The following is a 24,028-nucleotide window of genomic DNA, read 5'->3' on the forward strand; positions in this document are numbered from 1 at the left end:
AACATATTTTTGTTGGCTGACACTGATGCTTACTGAATGAGCTTCACCCCATGTGTATTATCTGGGACGTTGTTTCTCAAAGTGTGGAGCCACAGACCATGGACTCTTTGTTACTGGTTTGTGATGAACTAAGTACCGAATTTGAGAGTAACCGTTTAGGAGACACGCACACATGTACACACACACACACACACACACGGAATGCATATATTAGCAACAGAGCAACTTTATTTCTGTTGAATCTTAAAAATAAAAAGATTGAGGCTTGTGTTATGTATTTTTTTTATCTCATTTTGATGGTAATTTGTAATTTATGGAAGTATTGGTCTTCAACAGATTGGAAATGAAAAAAAAAGAAGGTATTTTGGCATAGCTTATCTCCTGGTCTAGAAGACAATGTTAGGTACTGGTAGATGCTCAGTGAATCTACAACCAGACCTTCAGTGTCGAAGGACCTTATCTGTTTTGTATTCAAGGAGCTTGAGGCTTACAGAGCAGCACAAGATGTACCCAGCAAAATGCAGGTAGCCTTGAGAAGGGTCTCCTGGCTTCCATTTACACTCAGTGAGCACAATACTGTGTTTTCATGTGATAAACCTTGAGGTATGCATGGTGATGATAACAGTGGGGAGCAGAAACAGGGTGTGGGATGTTAGAACAAAGCTTTTGTCCCACCAGGACATAGCTGGAATAGCAGGTGTCTCTACTCTTGTTCCAGCTGTGGTCCTCAGGTAGCTAGACATCCCTTAGCTTTGCCCCAGTTCTCCCAGGCATGCCCCAAAACAAACAACTCAATGATGGAGTTTCTAAGAGATCAGCTAACTATTTGGGGGAAACTGTATAGGAGTCTTCAGCAACTAGATTCTGAGAGATGATTTCACTCTGATCTCTAAATGGTAAGAGATGTATGATAAATGATCAAGTTGGGGAAGTTTATCTACAATGCAATTTCTGCAACTCATAGGTGTGAGCTTTTAAACAGTGCTGGCAGGCAAACTAAACATTAATACTCCCCTCCCAGGATTCTGAAGTCGCCCAGCCCAGTGAATGCATGTATATATAGGAACAGAGCCAGATCTCTTGCCAAATCAGTCATACATAGCTCCTTCCCTCCCTGGTCTCTGCCTCCTTCTAGCTGGGCCCTTTCTCTTGTCTGCTTCTCTGGATGCTCCAGCAACTATGAGTCGACAATTCAGTTCTCAGTCTGCATTTAGCTCAAGGAGCTGGCGGGTTTACAGTGCAGGCTCTGGTGGTGGGAGCAGGGCTGTGTGTCAGTCCAGAGGGAGGTGTGGCGGTAGTGGGTATGCGAGCTATGGGAAGGGGTTTGGCTCTAGGAGCCTCTACAATCTGGGTGGCAGTAAAAGCATCTTCATTAGTCTGGTGGGGAGAAGTGCCAGTGGTTTTCCCCAGGGTGGGGGAGCAGGAGAGGCATTTGGATGGGGCAGAAGCTTTGGGGGTGGAGGCTTTGGAAATGGTGGCTTTGGGGGTGGTGGCTATGGAGGAGGTGGTTTTGGTGGTGCTGGGTTTGGGGGTAGCAATTTTGGGCTTGGGGGCTTTGGCCCTTCTTGTCCCCCGGGAGGCATCCAAGAGGTAACCATTAACCAGAGCCTCCTTCAGCCACTTCACCTGGAGGTGGACCCTGAAATTCAGAGGGTCAAGACCCAAGAGCGGGATCAGATAATGGCTCTCAACAACAAGTTTGCCTCCTTCATTGACAAGGTGAGTACCTTAGGGGCAGGCAGGGTCTTTGGACACTGACCAAATCAATGGGAGAGCCTTGGGCCCTGCCACAACTCATTACATCACACCAGCTCTGTCTGGTGGCCGCAATCACTTCCAGATATGTATGTCCTGGGACCTTAGGAAAGCACTCAACTCATTTAGACCTCAATTTGACTTCTTGGGGGGATTTATTTTTATCTTTTTCTCTTGGCAGGGAAGCAGATAAGAGGTGTGAAAATACCCAACAGACAAAGTAGATTGTGTAGTAACCTTATTCTCATTCATCATTATTCATCTTCTACCCACCCACCCACCCACCCACCCATCCATCCAACCACCCACCCACCCACCCATCCATCCCTCCCTCCCTCCCTCCCTCCCCCCTCCATCCATCCACCCATCTATGCATCCACCCATCCGTGTATCCATCCATCCATTCATCCACCCACCTATCCACCAACCCACCGACTCATCCATCCCTCAAGCAAACACTTTCTAAGCAGCTACTATATGCCAGGTACTGGCATATACCACAGAGTACACCATGGGTTTCTAGGACATAGGTTCTTGCCTCAAGGAACCCAGATCTTAAAGGGACATAATTAATACAACATGTGAAAAGCATGTTTATATGGGTAGTACTCTCTGGGTTGTGGTAGCTCAAAGGAAGATGTGAGGAGCTCAGCCTGCCAGATTCATGGAGGGCTTCACAAAGGACCCCAGATCTGACCTGGGTCTTGAAAGTAAAGAGCCAAATAGCTTCTCAGAGCAGAGATGATTTCTAGACAGAAGGACAAGCAGGCACCAAGGCAAAAGGCATGAAAGTGTGACACCTTCAAGGAATTTCAAATAGTTAAAATTCCTGGAGAAAGAATTTAACAGAAGGAAGAAAAAAGAAAAGGAGATGAAGGTGCAGTGGCAGGGCCGAGAAGGCAGGGTGGTTGAGCTTAGCAGAGCCTAGAGAAATGCTCTACTAGTCATCCCTGGGGGCTAAGGTCAATAGTGTACAATGTTGGGTTCTGTCTGAGTTTCTCCTTTCAGCTTATCAAGGGCCAAGAATGGGCCAGATGAAGCCGTGGAAGCCCTGCTCCCTAGTTCCCTGATTAAACCCTAGATTATGCCTGATCAAACCCCAAATCACCAAGCAGAGGCTGTTGGAATAGCTATGGTAAGGACCTTTCTCTAGCATTCCTTTTCGTTCAGAGATGGATGTCTGTTGGCCACTGGAGGCTCCCCAGAAAGTGCTTTGCCTTTGAGGATGAGGTGGGAAGCACAAAGGCCCCTGGATGCTCAGTGACTTTCCTTCAATCTCCACAAGAGTTTGGTGTTGAGGCCAGAACTTGCCCTGTGGCCTGACTGCAGGCTAACCATGCGAGACTGAGCCCACTGTGAGGCTGTACAGCTGGCCCCTTATGTCTGGACAAATGCTGGGAACAGGACAGAATGTGAAAGCAGGGGGATCAGGGCTAAGAAAGTTGAAGCCCAGAGATAGCTCAAAAGATGTCCCATAGAGCAAGTGCTTCTGGATACTTTCGATCACTAGGGATGAGAGATTGGGCTGAACGTCACCACACCTCAGGCATAGTCAGGGGAGGGAGTGACTGGAGCAAGGAGGTGACAGGTGAAGGGGGCACCACTGGGCCAAGGCAGGAGGAGGGAGAAGGGAGGGCTGGAGGTCAATAAAATGACCACAGGCTGCTGGCAATCAATCTCCTGAGACTTTCATTTGATTATGGTACTACTGGGTACCCATTGGGCTTTATGGCATTGGCTGTGGGCAGAGGCCAAGATGAAGGAGACCTTGGCTTCCTATCCTTCCCTAAGGGGCCTGGCCTGTGATGACCACGACGAGAGGTTCTTCAGCCCAGGTGGTCCCCGGCCCAGCTAGAAGGAGCAGGCTTCTATTGCGGTGGCTTCTAACCTTCCCTTCCAAGCTGGTATTCTTGCTTTCACCATTAACCCAGAAAGATTATTCTCAACACCATACCACAGTCATCCTTTAAAGACATACCACATCATCCCTCTATGTGAATTCTATGTTGGCTTCTTGGGGTGAAAGCCCTAACCCTATATGATCTGGCCCTCCAAACCACAGCTGCTGCTAGCCCGTGACATGCATTTATGAGAATTAGGCAGAATTGCCCCCACTGAATGGAACAGCTCTCAAGCTGCAGGGTTTAGTGAGCAGAGTGCAGGCTGAATTTAGCCCCCTAAGGTAAAAACTCCTAATCGTATGCAGTGGTTCTGCCACTCCCACTATGCCTCATCCCCTGCTTTCTTGCTCACAAGCATACAACTACATTCTTGCCATCCTACTGCATCCCAGGCATGGTCTTTTCTTGCAACCTTTGCACATGCTGTTCTGGCCGCTTGTAACTCTTCCCCCAAAGAGGGGCCCAGCTCCCTCCCTCAGCTCCCTCCCTCAGCTCCTTCAGGTCTTTGTTCAAATGACCTATGGTCTGTCTCAGTGAGGTCTTCCTTGGCCATTCTATTTAAAGCAGCATCCTCCACCCCAGTATCCCCATCCACCATCCTTGCTCTATTTTCTCCATAGCTCCTACAGCCATTTGACACATATTTCACATGTTTGCTTCTTTAAGGTTGTCTTAGAATAGAATATAAGCTCCTGGAAATCAGGGATTTTATCTTTTTGTTCATTATTCAAGCCCCAGCACCAGAATGGTGCCTGGCATATGATAATTGCTCAATAAATATGTGTTCAATGAAAAATTGAGCCAGCCCTTCAGGTTTTAGGCTTGGACCCTTGGAGAGTGGTTATAGAGATAGGCTTTTTTAGAATCATGACAAATGAAAGGGGCTTCAGGAAGAAAAAGAGGGTTCCATCTCTTCCTACTGGGACACAGGTGTAGCCTCTGGGGCATGGGCTAGAAGGACATTCTTGTTCAGCTGACCTTTAAACCGCGATGCCAAAGGGTAGTAAGTGGTCTAGAAAGCCCAAACCAGCAGGTAAGCCCAAAGCCTTTTGTATTTCATTAACCCATGCTATTGTTAACTGTCTTTTCTGTGTTGGGCAGTGTGCGTCCTCAGGGCTCAGCACCTTGCGTCCACTGGAGGACAAAATAGATGCGTCTGCCTTCATGGGCTCACAACCCAGTGGGGGAGAGACAGGCTAAACACCAAATGACTGCAAATCTCAATTCATTCTATAGGGGAAAAGAGCAGGATACTGTGAAGGGGAGACACCAGCGAGGTGACATTTTAGCTAAGATCTAAACGGTGGGTAGGAATTAGCGAGGCAAAGAGTTGGGAAGGTTCAGAGTGTTGGAGGCACTGGAAGATCACTGTGGGAATTGTCTAATTGTGCCCTTGTTTTACATGGAGACTCCCCATCAAATCATGAGATACTTTCTTTTGGCACCCACAACGCGCGCACAGAGCTGCGAATGAGTGTTGAATCGACTTCTCCACTCCCTGGGAGTGCCGCCACAGAGCAAAAATAAGCTGGGTGGCAGGAATTTCTCACAGGTTTTGCGAGTTGTGCTGACAAGCCTGTGAGAACTGGTTACTCAACCTCCGACTTTGATAAAGTCAACAAAAGTGACCCATGGGAAATAGTGTTCTCTGAGAGCATTTTCTAGCTTAGAGTCAGAACTCAAAGGGAATTAACAAGGGCTATCGCCTCGCCTCAGATAGGCAGAGTCTCCAGGGCTGGGTGATTCTGAGTACCCTATTTAGTGCCATACGGGCCAGGCATAGAGTGTCTTCTGGGTTCTTTTGTAAGAGGCACTGTAATCACAACTGCACAAAGCAGTGGGTTTGCCCACATACTCAGCTTCTGGGGGAGGGAGCCAGATTCTGGAGGTGTGTGTGTGAGTGTCTGTGTGTGTGTGTATGCACATGCACCTGAGCAAAGGTGCGAGTTACAGAGGAAACTTCCTGTCTCTATGCAGGACACTGGAAGGAGGTACCATTTGTGGGCAACTTGTAGAGGTAATGTGAAAGTAGATCATTATCATGAGAAAGACAGTTCATACACTTTTTGCACATGGACAACCTCTGAACCCTGTATCTGACCTTTACACCCACATTTTTGGAACCACCCTACTGAAAGTAGTTTTGGGGAAGCAGTAGTGAAATCCAGGGTGATGTCCAGTCTCTATTTGTGGAGTGAACAAAGAAATAGCAACATGGGTACTTCCAAAACACTAGACAACCCCAAGTCCTTACATCCCCATGAATACATTATACAACTTTTTTTTTTTTTAATGAGAATGTTTACTTTTTAAATTCTGTCTGGGCTTTAAAAGCATTTAAATGAGATTACTTTCCTGAAAAATACATGAGCAAACAACAGGGGGTGGCGGTTGGAGGGTTTGCTAGGGAATTAGTTTAATATTCCAAGTCAAATTGTTCTTTCTTCTTACTCCCTCCTCTCCTCAATTCCATAAAGCATTTAAGCCACAATTAGAAATGACTTTTGGATTTATTAGTTTTGGTTGCTCCAAATCACCGCTTCTTTATGTTGGCATAGATAACTGAGGGTGGAGGGTGAGCGCTCTATGCTGTAAATGGTTGTGGTGAAGGAAACAAGGCACCCCACTGGAAATGATTTAGCCTTCAAAACCAGATTTAGCTTAGTGTCAATTTTAGGGAAGTTGGCCTTACAGCCATTGGCCAACCATTGGGAACCCCACTGCCTTCTGTATGCCCTGGTCCCAGAGAAAGGGCAAGGTCTCTGAGCACTAGAGGGGCCACCCTGATTCTTTGAGGTCTGGGATATGCTGTGAGGGTGCTGATCCCCTACATGTAGGAGAGCTGCTCTGACCCAGGTCTGAGATGTGTTGGGGATCTCTTGCTTTTAGGTGCGATTCCTGGAGCAGCAGAACCAGGTGCTGCAAACGAAATGGGAGCTGCTGCAGCAGGTGAACACCTCCACTCGGAGTAGCAACTTGGAGCCCTTCTTGGAGTGCTACATCAGTGATCTGCGGAGGCAGGTGGACTTTCTCAAGGCAGAGCAAATGCGCCAGGACACGGAGGTCAGGAACATACAGGATATCTTGGAGGACTACACAAACAAGTGAGGCTCCCCGACGGGGCAAAGGGGTTGGGGATAAGCATGGCAGGGAACCTATGCTGTGGGGCAAGGCATTCTGCTGCTTTATGTATAAGGGGCGGGGCCAGAGCCACCAGACAAAGCCATGCAGGCTCTGCTCTGTACAATTGCAGGAGTTTTCATTTGCATGTGACAGCCCTGCTAAGATGGTTTGGACAGCCAGCTCCCAACTGTACCGGGGGTGGGGAATAGGAGCAGGATATCTTCACGCATGTTGGAGCCAGATAAGCCTGGGTTCTGGTGTGGGCTCTGATGCTTGCTAGCTGCATGCAAGTTAACCTTTCTAAGCCTTCAGTTTTTGCATCAGTAAAGTGGGGATAGTAATAATGCCCCCTTTGTTGAGTTGCTGTGAGGTGTAGATCTGTGGTTCTCAAACTTTAGTGTGCATCAGCTTGTTCAAACCAGATTGTTGCTCCTGCCACCCCAGAGTGTCTCATTTGGTAGGCCTAGGATGAAGCCACATTTATAACACATTTCCAGGTGACACTGTTGTTGCTGGACTCTGGCCACCCTTTGAGAACCACCGGCTTAGACAAAATTATGCTTAATAAGTTTTTAGTACTGTGCTTGCACCTAGTAAGCACTTCATAAGCACTAGCTATTACTGATAATAATAATGGTAGAGGGGACAGGACCAGCCTAATTTCAGATCAGCTTCTCCTGCGTCGTGCAGGCATCTGAGTGACTTCTCTCTCTCTTCCCGCGCAGGGGGAGCCGGGTCCTTCTCTTAACATCGCCTCCCTATGCTCACTGCATTGTGCCAGTGGAAAACCAAGTATGTGTGAGGCTATGAGGGATAAAGGAAATTCACAGTGGAGGTGCTAGGGCCACAGAACTGTAGGTGATGTTTTTTCCATTTAAAAAAATTTTGTTAGAAGTGGTTATTTCATGTTTTCAGTTGAAGAAAAAAAAATCATTGCTCTTAACAAATTTATGAAGGTAAAAATCAAAATAAAAATGGACATTTTGGAGACCTTGTGGCAGTGGATTTGCCACGTTGGGCTGTTGTCCCCTCTGTTGGCCTGGAGAACCAGGTTTCAGCTGCTTGTCAGTGCGTGTCAGTCAGGGTTTGGGCAAGACCATCCTTCCGCAGGCATGGTGAGTCCATGCCTCCTGCTCGAGGAGATACTAAAGAGCCAGGGCCAGCACAGCAGCCTGCCTGTGTTTCTTGCCTTTCCCATCAGGTATGAGGAGGAAATCAATCGGAGGACCAGCGCTGAGAATGACTTCGTTGTCCTGAAGAAGGTGAGGGAAAGAAGAGACCAGAGGAGGACTGTGGGCCCAGGAGGCAGAGCAGAGCTGTGGGATGATGTGTGACAGGGGGAGAGACAGGGTGACCTATGGGCCAGCTCATTGTGTGTGTTGCCCAAATGCTGAGGCCCCAAAATGCGAAAAACACAGTCTTTGGTTTACACTGAAGGCATAAGTCGGGAAATGATACTAATATAAATCTCTAGGCACCTTTTAGTTCTTATCTCTCCAGGGTCCTGAGATTGGATTAAATTAATGACATCTTTTGAATGTCAGTTGTGCTCAGCCTTGGTGCCTGGGGTGGGACAGGATGTTGTGTGTGACAGACTGAGCATGGTGCTTGGTGTCATATCTCCTTCTGCCCCTGAGTACCAGGGTTTAAAAGTCCCTTATTTGAGTGCAACTGGTTAATGTTGGAGGTTCGAGTCCACCCAGAGGTGCCTCAGAAGAAAGGCCTAGCAGTCTACTTCTCAAAATAAGCCACTGAAAACCCTATGGAGCATGGTTCTGCTCTGACACACATGGGATCGCCATGAGTCAGAGTTGACTCGATGGGAACTCGTTTGGTATTTTTAGTTTATCTGGGTGAGGTGGGGAAATTTGCAGGTGAGGAGATAAGCCCAGAGAGTCTTCGCCACTTGTCCTGGGCCACACTTGTGGTGGGCAGTGCCTGGGCAATAAAGTCAAACCATTTTTGCTTGCCGTCCAGGAGGTGGACTCTGCTTATGAAATCAAAGTGGACTTGCAGTCTAAGGTGGACACTCTCTTTGGGGAGACCAATCTCCTGAAGTGTTTATATGAGACGGTGAGTTCAGTCCTCATGAGGAACCCCTTTCTTTTCTCACATCTTATAAGGGGTATGGGCTGTAAGTTGAGGAGATCTGAAACTCAACATTCCCCACTAGGGCTCCAGCCCCACTGGAGTCACCCATCATCTCAGTCCCCAATCCTTAGGATTCCCGAGTGGGGATAGTGGAGATGGGGGCAGGAGAAGGTGAAATAGTCCCTGCTTCATTGCATTTCAGTCTGCCTGGGAAATGAGGCTAGCACCCAGGACATACAGGGGCAAAGGCAGCCAGAAATCTATGCACTGGGTGCAACGTTCCCAAGATAAATAAGAACACTCTTCATCAGTGCTGGGAAGTGGATGGGGCTATGCAGAGACTCACTAGTAGATGACAGTGGAACTTAAAGGGAGTGAGGACAAAGACTAGAGTGGTGAGGGACAATAAACTCCTACCACTACAGGTCCTGTTGCTACCCGTGTCTAACTTGGGGACACTTGCTCTGGGCCAAATGCTCTGCTAGGACCTTTACATATATTATTGGTATCTCCATTCTATAGATGAGGAAGTTGAGGCACTGAGATACTAAATTACTGGCTTGGTCACACAGCTTATCCACAGTAGAGCCAGATTTAAAGACTGAATCTGAGTGGCTCCACAACGTGAACCCTTCCTACTGCCCCTGATAGCTCATGTGAGGCACCAGGGAGGGAGAGGATGTGTATGATTTCAAGGAGCACATCTGCCCTGTCAGAGGGCCAGGCTCAGGAGACAGCCAAGCAGGACAGAGGGTATAGAAGGGGGTGGTAAAGGTAGGTGGTGTCTACAAGGCTTCTGAGCTCAGGCTTCTTCCTTCTTCTTGGAGGCTAGGTCTGCGCCCCATTGCCTTTAGTTAAGCCACCTCAGGGAAGGCAACAATTCTGAGAACTTTCCCCCAAGACTCCCACCTGGCCTAGGCTTTCAACTTCCCCAGAGAGCCTTGGAAGGGGCGGTAGAGGGAAACCAAGGCCCTGGAGAGAGGAGTGTGAAAGGAGTCACCTATGCTCCATGCCTCACAGGAGTTGTCCCAGATGCAGACCCACATCAGTGACACCAATGTCATCCTGTCCATGGACAACAGCCGCTCTCTGGACTTGGATAGCATCATCAGTGGAGTGCGGACCCAGTATGAGCTGATTGCACAGAGGAGCAAGGATGAGGCCGAGGCTCTGTACCAGACCAAGGTGAGCTCCCCCTAGAACTTACATTGTTGTTCTCTTAGTTTTAAAATAAAACACGTTTGTTATAGAAATTTTAGAATTGTAAGTGAAGATTACCCATAATCCAACTACCACTGCAAATAGGTCAATATATTTTCTACCAGTTCTTTATAACTAACATTTATTGAGAACTCATATTGCCAAGCACTGCACTAAGTGCTTTATGTATTCAGGCAGTCCCCGGGTTATGAATGTCCAACTTAGTACAACCAGTAGTTACAAACCAACTCCTGTAAAACCTAGTATATGAAATATTCAAGGTACATACAATAGTTTGTAATAACAGATGGGTGCTGCTTTGTGACATGCATCAAAACATTATTATCACTGTATTATTATGTTAAAGATATTTTAGTGTATCTAGAAGTGTTTCTTTCATGTTTTTAGCAGACAAGCTCTTAACCACTGCACCACCAGGGCTCCTTTTTATGCACAGATTACACTATGTACTGTATACTAAGACAAATATTTGACTAACTGAAATTAGATATGAACCATACCTAACTGGTCCGATTTACATACAAAATCAACTTATTAAAGACAGATTTAGGAGTGGAACTCGTTCGTAATCCAGGGATTGCCTGTGTTATTCCATTTAATCCTTACAACAACCCTATCAGGTAAGGATTTCATTATCTCTACTTTATAAATAATAGAGTGTGAGATTACAGAATTTCTCTCAGGTCTTGGAGCCAGTAAGTGGCAGAGCCAGGACTTAATTAAACTCAGGTGTGTGTCTACGAAACTCATGATCTTCGCCGCTATAATGTTTGTTTTTTTCAGAATATTATCTTCTAACATATAGTTTTTTACTTTTCTTTTTCATTTATCACATATAATGACTTTTCGTGACATTAAATATTTGGCATCCTTTTTAATAGCAGCATCGTATTCTGTTATAAGGATAGGCACTCACTTATTAGCTGAACATTTTTATAGCTAAGTCTTTGGACACATCTTTGGTTATTTCTTTAACATCAATTGCCCTGGACCTTTCTGGAAAGTGAAGACTCAGTAGTTGAAAGGTCAAAGGCTGACAGCCTGGTCACTAAATTCTGAGCAATGGGCGCTTGAGGATCTGCTTTGTACATTACCTGCGGCAGATTCCACTTCTGGCTGACCTTTGTCCCACTGTCCTGCAAACAGGTGTTTTGGGAACGGGATGGGTGCCAGCATTAGAGTGAGGAGGCAGCTAGTGAAGAAATCAGAATAAAGAGATTCTCTCAAGCCAACCTGTACCCCCTGCCCCTTTCACAATCATGTGGTGTGGGCAGAGTTCTCTGACTGATGGAGTAATGCAGACATGGAAAAGGAGATGGAGAGGAAAATGCAAATAAACATGGAGCATGCTAAAGGCCGCTGAACGAATGAGGTCCTGACTGCTAGAGAAAGCATCTTGGAAAAGGGCAGGGAGGAATATGGTGGGGAGGGCAAGGTGAGGGGGCACCCAGTGTGTGTAAGGGCCAATGTGAAGTTTAGGTGTGGGGAAAAAGGAGGTAAAAACAACACCAAGGAGCAGGTTTGCCTGGCTGGGGTGTGAGTCTGGCCCAGGGACTTATGGGAATGAGGGAGGATTGGTATAGATTTGTGTGTAGGGAGGGGAGGTTGTAGCTTAGATGAGGGAGGTTTGGTATAGGTGTCTGTGTATGCATGGGGATCACAGACCTAGGTGGGCTTCCTGGGGGAACTTTCCTGGGGAGGAACAGCCTTGGGCAGGGCCTGGGAAGGCAGATCTACCACCTCTCGGAGGGGCTCGTGGTGGGCAGCAGGCGCTGACTATGATGCTGTCTTTGACTCTCAGTATCAGGAGCTCCAGATCACAGCAGGGAGACATGGAGATGATCTGAAGAATAGCAAGGTGAAGATTGCTGAGCTCAACCTCAATATCCAGAGGCTGCAGGCAGAAATTGCCAACGTCAAGAAGCAGGTGGGATGCGTTCTCAGGGTGGGCTGACTGGGCACTGCGCCTCCTACAATGCCCTGCCAGATGGGGCAGGTTCCTGAAACTCAACCTCTGCATGGTTTCTCCCCATGCCTGGCTCTGGAGCAGATAGAGCAGATGCACTCAGCCATTTCGGATGCAGAGGAGAGAGGACAGCGGGCCCTCCAGGATGCACGGCAGAAACTGCAGGACGTGGAGCAGGCCCTGCAGCAGTCCAAGGAGGAGCTGGCCCAGCTGCTGCGTGACTACCAGGAGTTGCTGGGAGTCAAGCTGTCCCTTGATGTGGAGATCGCCACCTACTGCAAGCTGCTGGAGGGCGAGGAGAGCAGGTGGGCCTGGTGGGGAAGGGGGTGGATGGCAGCCAAGGTTCTGGACCAAAGCTCAGGATGCACTTATGGAGCAGTGGGACTGACTATTTGGAGAGAAGACAATCCCCCACTTTTCTGGGAAGATTTACCAATCCCATTGAATTATTACAAATCCCATTGGATTTACCAGTCTAGCCCAGGGCAAGCAGAAACATGCAAGTTAGAAGCAGAGGGTGCGCTAGGTGGCCAGGTCAGAAGTCATTGTCTTCCTCCCCCTGCCTCCAAGCAGAATGTCCTCACGTCCCAACTAAAGTCATTGCAGCCAGGTGGTGATTCCCAATGCCAAAAGGCTTCGTTAAAATGCTTCAAGCCCCCTTTGGCCCCACTGGCTCCCACACATTCCCCTAAGGCTTGGGGACAGCTCTTCCTTCCCACGGATGTCTCTGCTCCTGATGTCTTTAGGCTGCTGCGTTCTTGCCTTCAGGCTCTGTGGGTCTGGCTGACCTGCGCTTTGGTTTTGCAGGATGTCGGGAGATCTGCAGAGCCAAGTGAGCATCTGTGAGTAGCAAAGCCCAGGCATGAGGCAGACTGGTGCTGGGGGGTGGGGGGTGGGGGGGAGGGTTTCCAGGGGACCAGCAGGGAACTGGCATTTTAGCTTTCAGTGTTATGAAAGGAAAGCCAAAATAGGCAAACACAACCACAAAGCCTAGAAGAATTCATTTAAATAAAATGTTATGATTTCAGTTTTGTTTTCTCTCAATTTTTATGATACCTAAGTCCCTGGGTGACACACATAATCAAGCATTTCATTATTAGCCAAAAGGTTGGTGGTTCCAACACACCCAGAGGTGCTTCAGAAGACAGGCCTGGTGATCTTCATCCGAGAGGTCACAGACTTGAAAGCTCTATGGAGCAGCTCTACTCTGCACACACGGGGTCACTATGAGTCAGAACTGACTCCATGGCAACTAAGAATGACAACAACAACAATCAGCAGTGGCTTAGAACTCTGTTGTTGTTGGGTGCCTTCCAGTCCTTTTCCACTCCTAGCGACCCCATGCGACAGAGAACTGTCCCAGAGGGTTTTCTAGATTGTAATCTTTACAGAAACCGATCATCAAGTCTTTCTCCTGAGGAGCAGCTGGGTGGGTTCCAACTGCCAGCCTTTTGGTTAGCAGCTGAGTGATTAATGGTTTGTATCAAAACCCTGGTGGCCTTGGTGGTTAAGTGCTACAGCTGCTAACCAAGAGGTCGGCAGTTCAAATCCGCCAGGCACTCCTTGGAAACTCTATGGGGCAGTTCTACTCTGTCCTATAGGGTCCCTATGAGTCGGAATCCACTTGACCACCAGGGCTCCTTAGAGTATATCAACAAACACTGAAAACATGCTACTTAAAGAGATCCTGTGACCTTCTCTGTAGTACCAAGAGTTTGTTTTGCAAATGGGAGTACTTTCAACTCCCAGTGTATCTGTTTGCAAGCCACATAGTAGCAGAGATTTAGGCTGTGGGGAGCTGGCCCAGAGGGACAGGTGCGGGCCTGTCCCCCGCTCCCCCACTCTTTCTGACGCCCCTCTGGTTGCCCTCTCTTCCACAGCGGTGCAGACCAGCCAGGTGACGGTCAGCGGCAGCGGTGGAGGCAGCGGTGGGAGTTACGGCGGAGGCAGTTCCCGAGTGGGTGGCGAGGGCAATTACGGAGCAGGTACCCGTGGGGTCAGTGGAGGTGGTTACGGGACCACCGCTGGAGCCAGCTACAGAGGAAGCAGCAAAAGCAGGAACAAGTACGGGGGGAGCTCCTCCCGCGTGCAGATCATCCAGACCTCTACTAACACCTCCTACAAGCACACTGTGGAGTAGCTGCGTGGCCCTGCCGTGTCGCTCCTCAGACACCGGCTACCCTGCGTGGCTCTCTCCTGTCCTCTTGTCCCCGTACACTTCCTGACTCCCTCTCACTTTCTCCTGATGGGTCTCATCAGTTTGGCCGTAAATTCGACTCTAGGTGGAGAAGTAGGGTAGATAACCCCAAACAGCGCTTCTGTGAGGGCACTGGCTTGCAGTCAGTCACAGTCAGACACATTCTTACTCAGCTGAGCCGGATACTGGCCCTGTAGATACCCAGGGGTCCAGTTTAGTGATGCAGAAAAAGAGCCTGTAGCATTTTTACAAGACAGATAATTAAGAGTTCCTCACCCCCACTTTCCCTTTCCTGGGCTGCTCTGAGAGCAATAATGCATCCCTCAGGGACCACAAAATGATTGCTTTAGTCTAGTAACTGATTGCAAGGCAAGCTAACTTGGTAAGGGGAAGCTCTGTACCAGAGGCCAATTCCTGCCTCTTGGTCTGTAAGCCTCATACTTCAGCTGATGGACAGTGAAAATTTGCTGCCTACATGAGACACCTGGAAATCATATTTGGTCCTGATTCTGAATTTCTATCTCAAGAAGCATTATCTCCATGGTTAACAGCCCAAGGTGGGAATATTTCAGAGGGCACTAGGCATGAGTCCTTGTCCACAGGGAGGACTATTCTTAGCAGTGGGTAGAGTGGTTGATGGACATGTTCAACTTCTGACCTGCCTCCTCCTGACTGCTTCATTCTTTGGCAGCCTGGCCATTCCTGGGAATTGCCCACATGGCTGGGCACTTGAGCCCAGCTCTGCTCTGTCCAGATGCCCAGGGCCTGAGGAGCCTGAGGATCTGTCTTGGGTCTTGTGAAGGTTCCAATCCTGAACCAGTCTGGAAGCTGCCGGCTGTTTGCAAGTCAGTTTAATGCTCTTTTCCAGACCTTTTAAGTCTCTTCTGCCTCCTGTTCTCTGTGGTTTTCAGTAACTTGTGAGAATTTGACTCCTAGTCAGTTTTACGGAAGATACTTGAGATGTACTGGAGGGGATAAGAAGGGAAAAGTAGTAGCCAAGTAATGGGCCTTGAGAGAGGGGTGGCTTTGCTCCTAAGACCTGGAGTCACCTTCATTTGCTTGCTGAGTCCTAACATAACCTCCGAGTCCATGATTCTCTTGGCGTGTCTGACGGGTTCAGTGTGGGGCCCATGAGGAGTGCTTGTGACTTTATCATTTTCTGGTTGAATGTTGTACCTTGTTTGGCTTGGCGTTTCTGGTGCTTCTGTAATAAATTTTTCTGTGATATCAAAACTACCGTTTGATCAGGAGATGAGTTATTTCTTTTTTAATTTCTGGAGATCTTTGAACATATTCATATTTGAGAAGTTACACTGCATTATTTTCATTATTTTTTATTCCTCAAGTAACACATAGCCTTGAATCTCACTAATCCTTAAGGTGGCTTATCAGTCAAAAGTTGATTACACATTTGTTTAATTGGCACTATTAGGCCTTTACTGTGTGGTAAGATACCTGGGTGGCATAAACGATTTTTGCTTGGCCACCAGCTGAAAGGTTGTTGGTTCAAACCCACCCAGTGGCACTGCAGAAGAAAGCCCTGCTAATCTGCTTCTGTAAAGATTACAGCCAAGAAAACCCTGAGCAGCTCTCTTCTACTTTGTAACATATGGGGTCTCCATGAGTCAGAATTGACTTGATGGCAAGGTTTTGGTTACTGTATGGCAGGCAGTGTCTTAGGCACTGGGAATGCAATGCCAAATGAACATATTTCCAAATCTCAAGGTGATCACAATCCAAATGATATACAGTGAGGGAGAGGAAGGCTTAAAGACTTTGGAGAAGAAGTCAGAGTGTGTGCCTGGCCTACTCTGAGGACACAGGCAGGTCTGCCAAAACAGGAGCTGTGGGACCTGCAGCAAGTGTCAGTGCTGCGGAAGGGAAAGTTGGTCCCAACAGGCTCTTGGAGGGCTGGACTGTGCAACGAGGCTGGGGAAGAGACTGGGGAAGATGTGGGCAGGGAGGTCAGGGAGGGAGGGCCCTGTCTGAAGGACCCTCCAGACAGGGGAACAGTTTGCTCGGAGATGCAAAGACAAGAGAGGTTAAATGTGCATGTGGGAGAAGGAGCAGGTCTGCCCACCTGGACATGAGAAACTGAGCTGGGGAGATAAGGGGTTTAGGTTCATTAACTGTGTGGGGGTCATGGGCAGAGGTGTCTTTAATTGATGCTCCTGGGAGAAGCATTGATGCAGCAATTCAAAACAGACCAAGTTAAGCTGTCATCTTGTCCTATGTAGTATTTCTGAGTCACATGAAAGATGTGACCTACTTTCTCATCCCCTGGAGGAATGCAGATGGAATTTAGATATGGGGTTCATTCAAACATGACTGCAACCCATATTGATGAGACATTGTTTTCCCAGGCATGTCCCTACATTGTCTCTGAGAAGTTCTTCCCCATCTCACCTGTCTTGGCAGTAGGCTTATGGGAGGATTGACCAGGAAAGGGAAAGGTAGGCAGAGGGGTTGCCCAAAGGGAAGGACAGAGGGAGCTGACAGATGCAATGTTCTACACTTGAAGTAAAAAAGCCAAGAGCACAAGGGCAAGGAAGGGAAGACATGGATAAATGGCAGTGGGTATAAAAATGATTTAGCGTGTTCAGCTGATGTTGAGAATCCGTGAGTCAACAGGGTGGGGTGGAAGCTGGAGATGGAGTGGGAACAAAGAAACAAATAGTATCCAGAGCCTATCCCCTCTCTTCTGTAGTCAGACCACTCTGGGGACACTGAGCACCAAGGACTTTAATAAACAGGAGACTATTCAGAGGACAGTGACCAGGACAGTAGTGGTGGTGGTAGAGAATCAGAAACCCGGTTACTTGAGAAACAATGAAGTCTTTGGGGCAGATGTGATGGTTAACTGCAAAGATTTGAAGAGTTTCCATAAGAAAGAGGGGTTGGACCCAGCTGAACACCCAAGTGGACAGGTGGGAACTACAGCAGATTTTGGCTCAATAGAAGAAACACCTTTCTTTTAATCCTGAGGTGGGAGAGGTCCCTTGGGGAGTTAGTGAGTTTCCTATCAATTAAAGGTTGGCTAACCATTTGGCAGGAGGCTTAGGGAGAGAGTGAAGCATGGAATGGGGATATGTGGGTGGCACATCACATCTTTGCTGCCCTAAGCATTATGTGGTGGAACCTGAGAGGGAAAGAATTCTACTCTTTATGTTGTATTTTGAAAAAATAAAATCAGATGCCAGGGAAGGATGAAGTCATGCAGAGGGCAAAGGTCTTAGCCAAGACCATAAAATAAAGCTAAGGTTTTCTGGCACCACCAGCCCTATTACAGAGTATGGATTTGATTTTCTCTGGGAGTGTGCATGTGCCTGTGAGGTTCTTAGGGAATCCAGTTGGCTCTGGGAAAAAGCACAATAACAAGACTAACCAGAGGTTATCTTTCCTGTCCTTCTCCTCTGGGAAGGAATTGAGACTGTCCTGGAAAACATAACCTTGCCTTTCTCTCTGGAAGTCTTGACCATCTCAATCATAGAGGATGGGGGACAGATGGAGGCAACCATGTGTTTGAATCCTAGGAATATTGGAATGGAGATTCTGTGGGTCAGGGTCATGAGAAATGAACGCCAGAAGGGAGAGGAGTTACTCAGGGGAATTTTGGAGTCCAAATGAGAAGTTTTCATTCTGGAGTGGAAGGAACAACTCTAGATTCCTGAGCAATGGGAGCTGGCACTAAAGACACTGGAGGACGTGCCCTGGTATAGGCTTTCCTTTTTCCTATTGGAGACAACAGGCGATCCCATTGGAAGCAAACACGCCTCACCTCAATGAAAACAACAAGCAATTCCATAGCCCTTTGCCATGTACAAAATACCCCACATGCATTCTTATTAGATTCTCACTGGCCCTGTGAGAGGGCTGGGCAGATCACATATGGGGGCTCTGTGGCTCTTCCAGGGACCTTGGAGCACTCCATCACTGCTTCTTTTCAATGTTATGCCCACAAGGCAGATACTCAGAGGGAAGATAAAACAGCCCCATCCATTACTCAAGCAGAGGGGCAGGCAGAAGAGAGCATAGCACTCAGAGTGTTATGAGTCCCAGGGAAAGCTTACCAGCTGCTCCTCCCTCTGAGAGGCTGTGGCAGGGCAGGGTGCTCTGGGAATCTAAATTTAACTCCACCTGCTTCTCCAACTACAGAGATTTTGATCTTGGGACGTGGTGGACAGGAGAAACAACCATTGGCTCAGTACGATTCTAACTCCATCTGACCTTGGCTGAGATGTGCCTTTCTGGGTTGGGAAAGTCCTTGGAAGAGCCTCTAGAGACTGTTGCCTCACCTTCAGTTACCCAGCCCTGTGGCCCAGGATGTATCTTATCTTCAAATGAGTGAGCCGTATGCTCCAACAGCCCCTCTTTAAGCTCAGTGTAACTCCCATGATTTTGTTGGAGGTGTTGCCCTGGTTTTATCAGCTTTCCAGTTGCTCCAGGAAACTGCCTGGATGTCTTCAGTTCGACCAATGCTCTGTTGCAAGGCTAAACTGGGATCTTAGGGTGCTGGGCAGTTCTCTAACATGGAAGGTAGGTTCCAAACATCCCAATCCCAGGCCTAGAAAGGCCTCTGGGGGTGCCGAGTATGTGGCTTGCTTCCAGGCCTGCCCACTGCGCCCAGCCTTGGTGCTCGTCCCCACTCCACAGAGCGGGTGATCCATGATGAAAGAAAGGGCTCTTCTGGTTGACCTAGCTCCCTTCAGCTTCAAGTGTGCTCAGCATTTCTTCTTGGTCCCAGTTTCACTATTACAGATTTATGACCTCCTAAGTCTTTCTCCCTGAAGCCCTGGTGACGCAGTGGTTAAGCGTTGGGCTGCTAACCAAAACGTCGGCAGTTTGAATCCACCAGCCGCTTCTTGGAAACCCTATGGGGGCAGTTCTACTTTGTCCTAAAGGGTCACTATGAGTTGGAATCAATCAACTCCACAGCAACAGGCTTGATTTTTGTTTTTAAGGCTTTCTCTGTCCATGGGTGGTACAAACTGTTGGTGTGCTTGGCTGCTAAATAAAGTTTTGGAGGCTGGAGTCCCCCCAGAAGTGCCTTGGAAGAAAGCACTGGTGATGCACTTCTGGACAGCTCACACTGAAAGCCCCCTCGAGCACAGTCCTACTCTGATACACGTGGGGTTTCTGTGAGTTGGCGTTGCCTTGACAGCAACTGATTACAGCTTTGTCTTACAAGGCGGCCTCATTCCCAAAACTTAAATTTTCTTTCCTGGTCTTTTCACTATTTCTAATCAAATAGGGGCTAGTCCCAAGTTTTTCCAGATTATTTTAAAAATTAGCTTCTGTGTCCTTCCAAAAGCAAGGGTGAGAGGGAATCTACCTTCCTTGCTCCATCTTTCATCCACTGTATGGAAGTTTCCCTGTATGGTAGGTAATCCCCATTTTTTCAGGGGAGGAAACTAAGAATCAGAGGGTAAGTGCCCTGCTTAGGGTCAGGCAGCTAAATACTGGCTGAGTCAGGAGTGGAACCCAGGCCTGGCTGACTCCATGCCACAAAGTAAGGCAAACTCCATCACCCCTCTCTTACACACTCATCTGTGGTTTCCCCCTTTCTGGCTTCTGCTGTGCCCCAGACCTGCTAGTGAAGGGCCCTTGGGAGCCTCTTTGCCTCAGTCTCAAACTCAGACTGTCCCTGGTGCTGCACATCTCCTGCCTGTATAAGAAGCCTTGGCCCCTCCTATGCTGGTGTCAGCTTTCAACATCTTACCCCGCCTCTCCATTGTCTGTGATTCCGCTTTACTCCTCCCAGGCTTCAGCTTTCCCCACTCCCCTGAAATTTTCTTCTCCCACGTCCCTGTGGAGTCCCGCAGGGCTGGGTGGCTTGTCATTGCATGTCTGTCTTCAACTCTTTTCTCAATCCCTTCCCTCAAAAATCTCTCAGAACATCAACACACCTGCCCCTGTCCATGCCCTGCAGCTGACCTGTGGCTGTCTCCCCTCAGTGATCAGCTCTGAGTTGTGTGTGTGGGTCCCTAGGACTGGAAGTGTTCTAGTGCTCTGTCATCCAGCACTGACGGGAGCACCCTTTAGATGCAGGGGACCGTGTGGGAGGCTGGGAAAAGAGGGGTGCTGGGAAGGCACTTAAAGACATGGAGGACTCAGTCTTGCTTTCAAAAGCCTTATAGAGCAAACACACACACATACACACGTGTACACAGGAACCCACAGCGTGCACACACACGTGTGAAAATGAGCCAATTGGTAGGTTAAAATATACTTGAATCTGGCAGCAACTGAACTTAGAGAAAGAAACCAACTGAGTGGTCGAGTGTGTTACTCAAGGAAAACTCCCTGGAGGTGGTGAGACGTGGGCCTGTCCACTGTCCAGAGTAGAGTAGATGTGGCATTTACCCTCATGGCTGGATGGACTGAAAACAGGTTCAGGACCCAAATGCTCGGGAACTGAGATCTTAGGTGCCCAGAGCTTGATCATGGACAGGGGTCTGTAGACTGATTTGCCAAGGCAATTGGAAGGCTTTTCAGAGAAAAGAAGAGTAGAAGTGGGTTTGGAAGACGGAAAAGGGAAGAGGAGGTTTGGATAGTCTGAGCAAAGCATGGAAGAGGAAGAGTCAACGTGTGGGGCTGGGTGAAAGAGTGAGCAGGGGAAAATGTAGGTGATGCAGTGATGAAGGCAGGCCAAGGATAAGAGAAGGCATAGGGGGTGAAGTTAGCCATGCATGCTGGAGTGTGACAAGCTTGGTTCTGTGTTCCAAATCTACTGGTTACCAACTCGGTGACCTTGGACAAGTATTTTAACCTTGTGAACCAAAGTTATCTTTTCTTTAAAATGGGTTAATAGCTACCACCATGTGGACTTTTTTGACATGTAAATGAGATTATACACACTACCTAGCACATAGCTGGTGCACCATAGATGCCAGTGCGCTTTTCTCCATTCATTTTATCTCTTTTTTACAAATGCAGAGGACACAAATAAGCCAGGAGTGAGGGTGTATGGTTTACATCTTTGTCCCACATTTTATTTTTAATGTCCCCGTACATCCACCACAATCCTGGGGAAGGCAGAGAAAATGCTGAATTTGGTTAACTGGCAACATTACAATTTCTAATTCCATTGGGTTGCCTCAAAAGTGAGCAGTGGAAAGAGACTAGGAGTTTGATTCAAAAGTTGAAGTGATTGTTCCAGCAATTGACTGAACGACTTGGACATTTTCTTTTTACTTCTTTGGGCCTGCATTCTCAATTATCTGATAGGCAGGTTAGATGGTGTAGTCTTTGGGTCCCTGTGGATGGGAATATTCCATGATTCTCTGTGCACTTATTCATAGGCACCAATTCCATGTGCCTGTCCTTGAACCTCTTCTTCAGTTCAAGAGGAAGAACACTTGAATAGAAATCAGAAAATTTGGTTTCTAGTCTCTGTTGTGTCTTTTCCTAGCTGGTGTATCCAGAGTCACTTAATCTCTGAGCCTCAGTTTTCTGTTTTGTAAAATGGGATGATAACCGCTTGACTGCCTCGTTCTCAGGGCTCTTGTTTGTGTATGTCCTTGGTGAACTGTGCAAGTTGTAAGCTGATGGTGATTTTTTATGCCTTCTTGTTCCTTCTAACTCTTGCAACACTCCTTCCTCACAGTAAGTAGCACGTAGAGTAAGTTTTTGCAGCTCTATAAATAAATTGTCTACCAGTTGCCTAACCATTCACCTCTTTGAGGTTTCTCTATGGTCAGTTTCTTAGTTTGGGGGTGGAGGCACAGGTTGGTGCAAAGATTTACTTTGGCTGGCAGAGGTGAAAGACCAAACACACGCATGCACACACTTACGCGTTTGTACACATATGCACGCCCCTCTAAAATGCTAGAAGGAATCGATTGTACAGAATGATATGTCTCATGAGGGAGTATACTGAATTAAAGAATTTTGATTGCCTGTCAGAAGACTATTAGGTAACAGTCATAACCATGCCAAGACTATCCCAGTCCCCATAGTTCTCGATCAAGAACAGGAGCTGGAGTACTCATTCCCTAAAGAGATTGTTGGTTTAGAAGACCAACCATGTTACAGGGTGCTAGGACACAGTCTGAGAGAAGTGCCATGGTGGGGGAAGAGGTGAGGGGTACTTTCTGGAGGAGGGTGTAGCATAAACTACTGGAAGGGAGGAGGAACAAGGCTCTGGTGAGGTGTCGGGCAGAGAGCACTGACATTCAGCTTTCTGGTTCAGAAGCACAGGGCAATGGGACCAGGTGGTCTTCAAGACTCCCCTTCTCTTACACATCCTATATTCTCTAGTAGAGACTTCCTATAATAGGTCCATGATTTATCGCTTGCTACCTCCTACAGAGCTGCTCTGAGCCAGCTGAGCTTAGACCTGGCTTCTCCCCACTTGCTTGTTTATATGCAAGCGTGAGGAGCATGCCAAGCTTTTAAGAAGTCTCTGAATGAAAGTCTGCATGGAGTTCTGGTCTTTCCAGATCTCAATGCTGCTACTATCCATTAATGTTGATCAAATGCTGCTATCCAGGAAGGTCCCTGGGGTTTCCTGGTTTACCGCAAAGCACACTGGGCTCTTGTGCACCTGAACAGAAGAAAACACCTCACCAAACTCTGTGCTTCCAATGTTCTTCTCAGAATTAATTGAAGAAACATTTCTTGAGCGCTGGCCACGTGCCAGGAGCCATAGATTCAAAGGGACAAGCTAGACCTCCTGCCCTGTGAGCTTTCTGCACTGAGACAACTCCCCATGCTGTTTGAACACCTTGGATTCAGTTGCTATGCTGCTGTACAACAGACTAGTTAGGATCTTGCCCACTAGAGTCAAGCATTCTTGGTTCAAATCCCAACTACGCCACTTAGCATATGTGTAAATATGAGCAGGCTAGTCAAGCTCTGTGCCTCAGTTTCCTCTTTTTTAAAATGAGGATAATAATAGCATCTATCTCATAAATTTGTGAAAATTAAATGAGTTAATACATACAAAATGTGTAGAACAGTGCCTGGTACACGGTCAATTTTTGATAAATGTTAGCTATTATTATTATTACTTCCAGAAACAATTTAAATGCTTCTCCCATCAGGCTTTTTAGGCTTCCATCATTATCCTCCCTTCCAAACCTATGTTCATCTCTGTTGTAGTGCAGTATGAGGTTTGAACCATCAGCCTACAAGTTTCATCTCTATACCTTTGCTTTAAAAAACATATTAAATAGCTTCTGTTTGCTCATTTCACTACCCGTGTGCTACGTCAAGTTGTGTTTGCCTGCCACCCAATGCACCTGTTTTCTGTTGCTGGTGCCCGTGTCCTGCCTCTGGTATCTGTGTCCTAGTGTCTGTCTTCTGCACTGGGCTGTCTTTGAGAAAATGGAGAAACTAGGGAACTTAGACAAAAATATGACTTTTCCCTTCTGGTCTGTTCAGAGCACCTACCCATGCATCCTGATGTATGATAGCTTCCTTTGTTTAATATGAATGTAGTATGCTTATAGAGCTAACATTAAAAAAAAAAAAACCCAAAAACTTCTTTTTTTAATTTTTTACTTATTAAATCCCTTACTGTGAGTCAGGAGATATAACTTGGTGAGCTCTGGGGTTTGGAGGGTAGATCTCAAAAATTAAAGGGGCCAGAGAGTTCCTTCTGAGATTCAAGAGTGGGGAATTGCACCTGCCATGCATGCAGAGAGACTGGGCTTAGCAGCTTACAAGGGTAAGGCAAGAATGGAAACTTACATGGCTTCATGACAGGGAGTTACGAAATCCTACCAAGAAGCACCAGATATCAGATGTGGGGTCCTGCTTTTCCAAAGTCAT

The 24,028-nt window shown here is 47.4% G+C and overlaps 1 protein-coding gene across 2 annotated transcripts; it reads left to right on the plus strand.

Moving 5' to 3' along the window:
* The first annotated feature begins 1,107 nt into the window (after nucleotides 1-1,107).
* On the plus strand, nucleotides 1,108-15,617 carry KRT77 (keratin 77). 2 transcript variants are annotated; one of them, XM_003405464.3, is made up of 9 exons: nucleotides 1,108-1,719; nucleotides 6,546-6,760; nucleotides 7,981-8,041; nucleotides 8,757-8,852; nucleotides 9,891-10,055; nucleotides 11,893-12,018; nucleotides 12,142-12,362; nucleotides 12,865-12,899; nucleotides 13,938-15,617. In XM_003405464.3, the coding sequence occupies exons 1-9, from the start codon at nucleotides 1,180-1,182 to the stop codon at nucleotides 14,195-14,197; spliced, it is 1,719 nt and encodes a 572-aa protein (XP_003405512.1). In that variant the 5' UTR covers nucleotides 1,108-1,179; the 3' UTR covers nucleotides 14,198-15,617. The 2 variants fall into 2 exon arrangements, with proteins under 2 accessions (XP_003405512.1, XP_064140252.1); XM_064284182.1 differs by lacking the exon at nucleotides 1,108-1,719 and adding an exon at nucleotides 7,505-7,571 and having other exon boundaries at nucleotides 6,661-6,760.
* Nucleotides 15,618-24,028: the final 8,411 nt, after the last annotated feature.

This window comes from Loxodonta africana, chromosome 4, assembly GCF_030014295.1.
Source record: "Loxodonta africana isolate mLoxAfr1 chromosome 4, mLoxAfr1.hap2, whole genome shotgun sequence".
NCBI classification, from domain to species: Eukaryota; Metazoa; Chordata; class Mammalia; order Proboscidea; family Elephantidae; genus Loxodonta; species Loxodonta africana.

Bases quoted from the DNA above. Each gene is read 5' to 3' on its own strand.
- KRT77 (XM_003405464.3), top strand. From the start codon at position 1,180: ATGAGTCGACAATTCAGTTCTCAGTCTGCATTTAGCTCAAGGAGCTGG. The intron at 6,761-7,980 runs GTGAGGCTCCCC...CTTTCCCATCAG, and splicing joins TTGGAGGACTACACAAACAA to GTATGAGGAGGAAATCAATC. The intron at 10,056-11,892 runs GTGAGCTCCCCC...TTTGACTCTCAG, and splicing joins AGGCTCTGTACCAGACCAAG to TATCAGGAGCTCCAGATCAC.